The sequence below is a fragment of the Lycorma delicatula genome, chromosome 5 (assembly GCF_047948215.1).
Source record: "Lycorma delicatula isolate Av1 chromosome 5, ASM4794821v1, whole genome shotgun sequence".
NCBI classification, from domain to species: Eukaryota; Metazoa; Arthropoda; class Insecta; order Hemiptera; family Fulgoridae; genus Lycorma; species Lycorma delicatula.
In genome coordinates this window covers 2,904,192-2,915,000 of record NC_134459.1, presented here as the reverse complement: position 1 = coordinate 2,915,000, position 10,809 = coordinate 2,904,192, and the positions used below count along the sequence as shown (strand labels likewise).

Below are 10,809 nucleotides of genomic sequence, written 5' to 3'. Positions count from 1 at the left end.
AGACACACAACACACACACACAGACACACACACACATAGAGTGAGAGAGAGAGCGAATGAGAGAGGAACAGAAACAGAAAGAAAGACACACACACACACACACACACACACATATACTCAAAGAGAGTGAGACTGACAGAAAATGAGAGAATAACATCCACACACGCGCATACACGTGCACACACAAACAGAGAAAGAGTGAGAGAGAGAGATATATAAATAAAAAGAGAGACACACACACAAACACACATCAGTAATGACAAACTAAACTTTTTTAAGTACAGATTCGGACTTTTATTCCTTAGTGTAAAACAGAACATAATTTTATATTGTAAATGTTTGTTTTATTAAATATAAAATATAAAATACAGAATAAATGCTGTAATGGATGTTAAACTATTTTATTATAAATATATACCGCAACATTTCTTGCGTTCTATAGAAAAGGGAAACATAACCGTATTTTTTATTATTGTTGTAAATTGTAAACAATTTGCTATTATAATTACTAATTTATTATAATCTGGTAGTAATTAAATTAACATATTAATTCACAATCAACTTCATTTAAATGCAACAAAAACATCCCATTTTCAGTTATGTTTTTTTCTTCCAGAGGCCGCCTAAGTTATCTGATGGGGTAAGATAGAGAGGATTCCCATCTGCCTCAGGTTTATTTTCACTCTCAGTCTAAAGATTATTTTTATTTCTTTTAAATTAGATTAGCATTAATTCTTGATCAAAGTTTAATGGATATTTTTTTTAATACAGGTTTTACTAATATTTTAAAAGTAAAACATAGTTTAGTAATATCAGCAAGCGATGTGAGAAGTTCTTGTCAGTTTTATATGATTCTTTACACTGTTGGTTTGTAGCGTTAAAACTGGACTTGTATATAATAAATTAATTTAAACTTTAATTCTATACAAATCGAGGAGCTTGTTTTTGTTAATTCGTAAGTTTATTGGTGAAAAGAAACAGTGTCAGATTGTTTAGGACGAAGTAAAGAATCTTTTAAAACATCCATCGTACAATGTTTTGTAAATCTTTTAAAAATTCACTTATTTTCTATATTGTTAATTCATTTTTTATTTATCAACTATAAATTTATTACTATTGTTATTAGTAATGTCATATAATACAGTACATTATTTTAGTAAATCTAGTAAAGGAATTACTAAAGTGGGTTTAAGATTATTTGGTTTTATATACTTCTGATACAGTGGTATCAGAAGTATATAAAATTATCTTGTATAAAATTAGCACTGAGATATGAAATTATATCATCTTATGCTGTTTACTGGATTAGAGATTTTTGTTCAGAAGTTAACATATAGTTGACGTTAATATGCATGATTCGCAATGTAAAAAAAGTGAATACTTAATTCCATCCTTAGTTGATAGTTCCTTCTTACTAGTTGAATAAGGTGTAATAAAAATGGAAACAGCATGTTAATTTACGTTAAGGTGTATTTTCATCAATTTATTAGAATACTATGGAGAACAAATTTTATTAAAACATTTAAATTTGGTGATATTATTTTACTTTAGTATTAATTAAACATTCTGAATTATGAAAATGGAAATTTCTACGCTGAAAAATTTCATATACTATGCTTCGTTTGTAGCTATATTTATTTGACGGTTAGTTTTAACTTTTGTTTTCCTCAGTGAAACATTTTGAGTAGCTTCTGTTACTGCCTCTTCATTTTCTTTTTTCTTTCCATAAAATAATCTTCTAAATACTACTACAGGGAAAATGCCTACTACATAAATAATGCTGCTTACAGTATTGTTCCACATTGTTGCTAGGTTATATGTTACTCCGTAAGACTGAAATAGAAAAACAGATTTGTCAGTTCATTAATTGTATTTATGATTAATTAATAACAGTTAGATATTTTATTATTATTGCTGTGAGTTAGATAATCCCCATGTTAACATACATGGAACATACCATCTACGATCCGTGCCCAGGACACCAATAGCTGTACGTAACTGGTCCTGACCTCATTCCATGCTGAATTCATGCTGATCCCCCAGGTGAAGAACAGACTGAAAGGGTGGCATTTTAGAAGCAATGATGACATCCTAAGGGCTTGGGAAGATGAGTATTCCCAGATCTCTGATGAAAACCCATCAGGTTGGTCTCGCGGTGAACACGTCTTCCCAAATCAGCTGATTTGGGAAGACGGCAGTTCCAGCATTCAAGCCCTAGTAAAGGCAGTTACTTTTATACGGATTTGAATACTAGATCGTGGATACCGGTGTTCTTTGGCGGTCGGGTTTCAATTAACCACACATCTCATGAACGGTCGAACTGTGACTGTTCAAGACTACACTTCATTTACACTCATGCGTATCAAACTCATTCATCCTCTAAAGTAATACCTGACCAGTAATTTCTGGCTAAACAAGAAAAAAAGTCTAACTACAATTGTCAGTCTATTGTTAGGTTTAAACTTTTAGCTAGTACTGTCCAAATATTTGGTTTGGTTGCAGCAGTGTAATCAATAGTATGTACAGGGCTATTTTTGGGGACGTTGTACTCACGGTGAGGGTTTGTTATCTGTTAACTCATAGAGGGGGTTCTACCATTTTATAAATAACAGCATAGCTTTAAATCAATCACATGTTTAGTATCTGCACCGTATAAAAACTGATTTTTTTTTTTTTTAAATCAGTATTAACCAAAACTTTATCGATTAAAATAATTTTACTATATATACTCTTCTGTTTTTGTAAGCTTCAACATATTTATTAGATTTCTTAAAATGACGAATTAATTTTTTTATAGCAAAATTTCTAACGCTATTTTCATTTGTAACTAAATTTATTTTTGCGTAGTTTTAACTTCTGTTTTCCTGTGTGAAATTTTATGACTTCTGCTGTAGCCTCTCGTATTTTCTTTCCATAAAATACTCTTTTGTTGAAGTACGCCTACTGTGTAAATAATGCTGCTCACATTATTACTATGTAGTAACCTGTAAGGCAAATACAAATCTTCTGTGAACAGCTTTGTTGAGTAAAAGCATGTCTGCATTACATCTAGGTTTGAAATTAGAATCCGGTCTCGAGTGGAATTCTTCATGTGCCACAAGATTCACCTATCGTCCAAATAAAATTACGGTAACTGTAATTTGGTTCATTCTCTAGTTATAAAATGTTAATAAGTTAGCAATTAGCTGTTCAACGATTAGGCAGTATGATTTAACATTTTATAAAATGTATAATATTATATCATGTGATTACTGATTTATTCATACATTTATACTATTAATCATAAATTATCACACTAAAAAACTCAATTATGTATTACCGACAAACAAAATATTAAAAAAAAAGAATGTAAACATTTTTTCTATTCAAAATTTCTTTTTTCTTTTTTTTTTGAGGTTTATTTTTTAAAACTACTTAAAAAAATTTAAGACAAACATTTCTAGGAATATTAATATTTTATAAATGACTATCTGTTTATTATTAAGGGTTATTGTATGCATTTTGAGCAATAAATTCCTCTCATTATACTGCATCTTCAGATGCAGTTCTTCATTGTGATCATTCTGAGTGATGTGTTTTTTTTTTCACTGGAAGAATAAATTATTAATAATAACTATTAATATTGAATTAATTTTCTGGTTTTTGAACCAAAATAAACTGAAAATATTTCAGCATTTAATACAGTACATATTAAGTGTAACAGTAGGAATACAAAGTGGGAAGACTATATTTTCTGAGCCCACTATAAGTTACAACTCTAGTAGTGTAATTTATGTATATAACTATGTTATAACCATAGTTATGTATGCTACATACATAGTATACATAGTATATATATATATGTAGATTTATTAAAGATTTATAAAGATTATAAAGATTTATTAAATACAGATTTACAGTACAAATATGGAAAATTGTTTAATGCTGCTCTTTGTAATGTTTACGTAATTTGGGTATTAATGTAACCAAGTGACATCATGAAATGTAAAATGGGTGTGCAAACTTTAATTATTGGAAGAGAACCACAATTTTAGTATTATTAAATATTTAATCTACATTCTACCTTTTTGTTGTATCTAAAGTTACAAGTTTATAGAAACCGATAAAATTTTTCTATGTCTAGTTCATGTTATCAAACAAACTCGGATATCTCATAATCTACGTGAGGTCTCTTTTGTCATCACAAATAATTGAACGCATCAAATGAGTTTTTCATAAATTTCATAAAATTTTTGAGGGAAGCTTTTTTTTGAAGGAAACTTCATGAAGTTTTTCTCAAAATTTTTGTCTTCTAATATGGCAAGAACAATCATATTAATGGTCAGCCGATAATTCTAACTAAGCTGTGGAAAGAATGTATGATGAAAGAAAATGGAACAGGCAGCTGAGTTACTTATGAAGGTAGTTGGATACTTAAGACCAAAACAAATCAAAGAGAAGAGCGGCACTGTTTTGTAACTTGGTGATAGGATAAAATGGAATCAAGTTGTTTGGCCACACAGTGTTTCTCACGTTGAACTTGATTTGATTGATCAGCATGCAATTTGGTCTTTGATTTCTATGCCCAAATCTCAACCTGTCATGGATCATTAATTAATTAATTTTCATTAAACTAGCTTCATAAAATTGTATCATGAGCTTTGTTCTAGAACTGCAGTTAGTGGCATTTTAAGTTTATTTTTATTTGTGTACTAATTTTTCATCTCCTTACCCTTGATCTCCAAGTATTGTGTTATATTTTTTATTCAAACAGTAATTAGTAATAAAGACTTGGCAGTAACAAATATATTTTTTTTTGATGTGACTTATTAGACCATATAAATTAATTCACAGGTTTACATAATTAAACCGTTTAAATATTATTTAAACTTTAAATGAGAAATAATACAAAAATATTTTCTTTAATGAAAATATTACCGGTAGATTATTATATTTCATTAATGAATCGCACATTATTAGTTCACTACAATATTGTACCGGCATTTAATTAAAAGCTGTTTTGTTAAACCGCTAAAATTTTTTATGTGTAACATTTTTCTAGCCTAAGGTAATATGAATAATAGTTAGAATTTATTAGCATAAATATAGATTTCTTACATGTCCTGAATCATCATCATTTTTTCCTCCCCCAAATACAGGTGAAAGTCTTTCATAAGCATTGTTAGCTGTTTGTCTAGATTCTTCAGTACTTCCCCATATACCCAAATCATCTGTCCATTTAATAACGCCAAGTAATAACAGAATTTTTGCAAGAAATAGAATTCCTCTGGCAGCTTTTTCTCCTGTTGTAGGAGGTCTTGGGATTACTGGAGGCTCACATGGATGCGGTGGACATATTGAACGCAGCTGAAACATAAGATATAGATAAAATCCAAATAGATGTACAATAAGACTTTATTTAAATCTATATACTTTAAATTTTCTCAAATTATAACTTTTCCACGTTAGGTAACAAATGATACAAAAGAAAATAAGTAATAATTAATTTCAGAATTCTGTACATTTTATGATGTATCATTCATATTGGTTTGAATCCTGGTCAGGCTTGACATTTTTATTTCACTAAAATAGTGTGTGATAACTGTAATCTGGGTAACGGCCTGTAATTACTTACTGTAAATACTTCATGAATAAATAAATAATTAGATAAACCCAACCCTTTGAAGGTCAAAAAAGGATAGATCAAGTGTCAACAATGAGGAAATAGTTGATGAATAAAAATAATCTTTGACTCGTAAAATATTTCTCAATATATATTTTTTTATAAAATTATGATTAACATGTACAACTTTTTTGAAACGTGAGTTACTCTCTATGATGAAACATATTCTTCAATAACAATCTTATTTTAAACAAGTTCTAATTTCGACTAAAATAAATAATCATCGATTAATATTTTTCAAAATACATAGCCTTCGTTTTTTCATTGAACCAGAGAAATACTCCTCTACATCCCTCTACTATGTTTTGTGAAATAACAGAATGTCTTGTAGAAAATCTGATCAAATAAATCATTTGATTTTTTTATGCCCACCGGAGCTGGTAACATCATTGTAAATCACTTATTTAACAGTTGATTTTCAAAGTCGAAGGTTCTGAGGTTCAAATCCAAACAATATTTTGTTGCTTTTATATGGTTTTCGAATACTACACAACGGATATCGGTGTAGTTTGGTGGTTGGGGCTCAGTTAACCATATGATTGTTTGGGGTGAGTCTGTACAAGACTACACTTCATTGCAAGTCATACATATCATCCTCATCTCATTGTGCCATAAGGGATTGCTTCTTGTTCACTAGTTGAACATATTGCAATGTACACTTTAGAATATGTTACATATACATTTATATTATTTTCATCTAAAACTTGCTATGCACATATTTTAAGGAAGAGATGACAGTAGGTTAAAAAATGCCAGATTCTTACTGAAAATTAAATCCAATAATAGTTGATTCTAGAAGCTAATGATTGTTACACCAGCAGGCCATAACTTTATGACATAATGGGAATATTAAACGCAACATGCATTATATATCCCCTAAAAATTAATTTTTTTTTATAAAAGATGTATGAAACATATTTAAAAATAATTTTAGGTCTGATCACCAAACAAATTGTGGGTATTAATTTACTTTTTTTTCTATAGATTGTTATGTATTTAATGATTAAGAATATCAAGTATGTTATATATAAATAAAGGATATTTTATTACAATAGTACACTTCTTTTAAAATGACTCTCAAACTAAAGAGAAAGAAAAAATAACTAATTATCTAATAGTACATTGTATGCATTTTATCATAAATGCAGTATTAATTTACATTCCTCTAACAGTATAAAAATTTAATAAATAAGTATGTAGCAGTTTAAAAAACCAATCGGTCTTAAAATGTTTGTTGTACTTTAGGGTCCACTTTTAATTAAACAATAGTTATTAGATTGTTTGACTATTAGCCAAATAAGAAAGAGATCATCCAGATTGGTCTGTAAACACTTTATCACTTTATCACATCAAGATCTACTAATTCTCTGTAGGCATCCTGAGTGTAGACATTCAGGAAACTGGGACATTTTAAGGCAGAATGGGACCAGAAAATTATCAGTCAATTATTTTATAATTTAAATATATTTAAATTATAAAATAATTTAAATATATCTATAATAAAACTTGCTCTTCCTCCATATCTTAAGATCTAGCAGAGGAAAATTACAGGTTTCTAAAAGAACAATCTTGCTCGTTACCAGAATTATGTGGACATGAACTAAATTCATTCATAGAAGTTATAATTTCTCATAAATCAATAAAGTATGGTGGTTATGCTTTCATTTGTGGTATTTTATTTTCAAATGTCATATTTATTTTTGGAATAAAAAATGGACTTTTCTATTTCTTCGGTTAACGCATCAATCTGGTTACTTATAATTCTAAGAGCAAAAGGAACTAGCCACAACTTTTAATACGTTACCTATGATCTAAAGGCATTTTATAACAGTATGCATCGGTTTAGTTATCCGATGCTTTTCATATCTTGATAACTCATTCGCACAGGGAATGTGCAATATTTATGCTACTTGGATTTAGTTGCCGAATGGAAGTGTCATCACTATTAAAGTTTATGTGATGGCTGAAGATTGTAGATTTATTAGCCGTAAATATTAATCTAAATAAATGCATTTACCTTAAATTTGATTATAGTTGCTAAAAATGGGTTTTTTCTTACCTGCTCTGGAGTGCAAACTCTGATGTGTGTTGCTGGTGGTGGAGGTATGAGTGGTGCATCATGACAACCTTGTGGTCGTCCACCTTGTGGCCGTCCAAATGATCCACCTTTATTCAGTGATTCCTTTGCTATATTAATAGTTTTAGCACCCACATTTACCACATTTATTGCTTTCTTACAGGACATTGTACTGTTGAATTTTGTTTGAAAATCTGTGTGAATTAACATGAGATATAATGATTTTAACTCATTTCCTAGGTTACACATTTTTGTAGCAGTTATTATTATTAATTGTTAAAAATTATATAATCATCTAAACACTCTTATTTCCATCAATTTTTAATGAAAGGTGTATTTGTTTTTTGGGCAAACAACACAAAAATTTAAACACTGAGTTACAAACAGATTGAAACTAGAAACAATATGCATTGAACGTGAAATGTATGAGGCATTTTCTAGGTGTTATTAAACACACTAATTGCACAGTTAGAATTTTGGATGGAGTATAACATTTCTTTTTCTTGGAAATCCCGCTCGGTGCCCTTGAACATTAATCTTTTCAGTCCATTTCCTTTTACTTTCTGTCTTAATATACCCTTCCAATACTCACTTCTGTCTATCTTATCAATTAAATTGTGTAATCTCACTTCATGTGTCATTCTTTTAATAATTTAATACATAATTATTTCTTTAACCGTTAGATTTAATCTTGGAAACATATTAATAAAAAAAAAATTATTTACGAAAATTTCAACTTCGATATTTAAATTAATTTTAACCATGTTTTACCACGCTCTGATGCACCGATTATAAAATCATTTCTTAGGTTTATAGATGCTTCTGAATCATATAAATGATTTTTGATCCTCAGGTACGTTTATTTATCAATTTATGAAATGTTGCGAAAATGCAATTTCAACAGGAGAGGGTGTCCAAATTAACACAAACAGCTTTTCTTTTTGTTGAAACTTTTTCTGTTTTTATGAAACTAAATAAAAACTAAAGGGAACAGAAATTAGGATACAGTATAAGTGATGTTTACATTCTATTTCAGTACTCAATGAATAGTTATTCATTGTTTATTTTTTCTGGTAATAAGTAAAACATTTTGGGAGAAGTCCAACTTTACACTTATTACACCAAAATACTGTTTTCAGAAAGATGCTTTCGGCTGGGTGTCACTGAGTTGTTGCAATTGAAAACACAGTTGATCATCCAAGTTTCTGCATTTGTGGAATAGCGATATCTTTCGTGTTATTTTCCTTTTATAATCATAATGTAATAACAAGTCGTTGAAATTTAAGTCGCTCAACCTGTTCTTTGTAGATATATTGATAAAGCTTCCAAAAAATTTACTAAAAATAATCAAGAAAGTTTGAAAACAAAAGACTATCACAATTTGTTTCCTTTCATTGTTATTCGACAGTTGCTGACACCATTGTACACTGAAACAGCCATTCAGTGATTGTATTGTGATGAGATCTGGCTTTTGGATTTAGATTTTCATTTTTTTCACCTCAGAATACCTTTTAACATTCGCAGGTTCAGTGGACTGAAAATTTGTAATTAGAGTAACAGTAAAATTGTCCCATTTTGTAATAAAAATTGAATAGGCGGTATCAAATTGATAATTGTACGTTCCACAAGATTCCTTACGCAAAGAATGAGTATCTTTCTAAAGGCAGTTTTGAATTCTGTTTTCATTAACTGTTTCAGTTGTGAAAAAGTCATCCTTATTCAGTAAACTTAACAGTTTATATGAATTAAAAAAAAATCTATCAAAATAATGCTGTGCTTTCCAGGGTTGTCTACAGTGTGCAATACATTTTGAAGAACTGAAGCACTTAATCCAAAGTTAGAATCTACTTCTGCTTCTTTTCCTTGATAAGAGAAAAGTTGAAAAGATATCCTTGTGAAGAACATGAACACTACACCTTCTAGCCAAAGCACACAGGTTTTAGTTTCATAAACGTTTTAAAAGTATGTCGACCAAAGTACGGTATAATCTGTTACCCTTTATTCAGAAGATCTATGTAAGGCTGCACTTTAGAGAACTTGTTTGCAGTATTTAACATATCATTGTCAGCCAAATGCAGATTTGTTTTTACGAGGGTTATTTTTTTTTCAAGGTCCGATCGGTCACGAAATTAAAACCACAGTGAAAAAAAAAATTGTTTATTTGTAACAAGTACTTACATAGTGACTCTGTTTCTCTACATAGTCGCCACTCCGATTTAGACATTTGTCGTAGCGTGGTACCAACTTTCCAATACCCTCGTCGTAGAAAGGAGCCGCCTCTGTTTTCAGCCGTGTTTCTACGCCGGTGCAGCTCAATGTCTGTGCCAAAATGTTGTCCTCCTAGCCAGCGTTTCATGTGAGCAAAAAGGTGAAAATCGGATGGAGCCAAGTCCGGACTGTATGGTGGGTGATCAAACACTTCCCGACGAAAACGCTGCAGGAGCTTCTTTGTTGCAGCTGCAGCGTGCAGCCGAGCATTGTCATGGAGAAAGACAGACTGATGACAACATTCCTCTCCGCTTATTCTGAATCGCCCTTCGTAGACGTTGAAGAGTCACGCAATATGAAGCTGCAGTGATGGTCGTGCCACGTTCCATGAATTCCACCCACAGAACTCCATTCCGGTCCCGGAACACAGTACCATATGCTTTCTGCTGGAGAAGGTTCGCTTGAACTTCTTTGGTTTACTGGGAGAATGAGAATACATCCGCTGTTTGGATTGTTCTTTTGTTTCTTCAGTTTCGAAATGGACCCGTGTCTCGTCCCCTGTGTCAATTTTGTTTTAAAAATCTTCTTCATTGTGGTAGCGCTGGAGAAACGTTAGGGAGGCGTCCATTCTCATTGTTTTGTGATAGTCGGACAGCATCTTGGGAACCCATCTCGCACACAATTTGCGGTACTGAAGTCTCTCACTCACAACGGTGTAGAGAGCTGACCTTGAAATTTCAGGACACGAATCGCTCGATACAGAAATTGTGAACCGACGATTTTCTCGAATCGCCTCATCCATTCGCTCAACGAGATCATCGGTTGACACTCACCTCCTTCCCTGACCGCTGTATCATGAACA

At 31.0% G+C, this 10,809-nt stretch overlaps 1 protein-coding gene across 1 annotated transcript in view; it reads right to left on the bottom strand.

The window, feature by feature from the left end:
* Nucleotides 1–1,516: 1,516 nt before the first annotated feature.
* Nucleotides 1,517–10,809, bottom strand: part of LOC142324663 (uncharacterized) — a 37,731-nt gene continuing 28,438 nt past the window's right edge. Inside the window, exons 2-4 of the mRNA XM_075365535.1 lie at nt 7,722–7,933; nt 5,098–5,346; nt 1,517–1,833 (exon numbers count right to left, since the gene is read on the bottom strand). Of these exons, the coding sequence (XP_075221650.1) occupies nt 1,612–1,833; nt 5,098–5,346; nt 7,722–7,933 (683 nt within the window). The 3' untranslated portion in view covers nt 1,517–1,611. The remainder of the gene's footprint in view (nt 1,834–5,097; nt 5,347–7,721; nt 7,934–10,809) is intronic.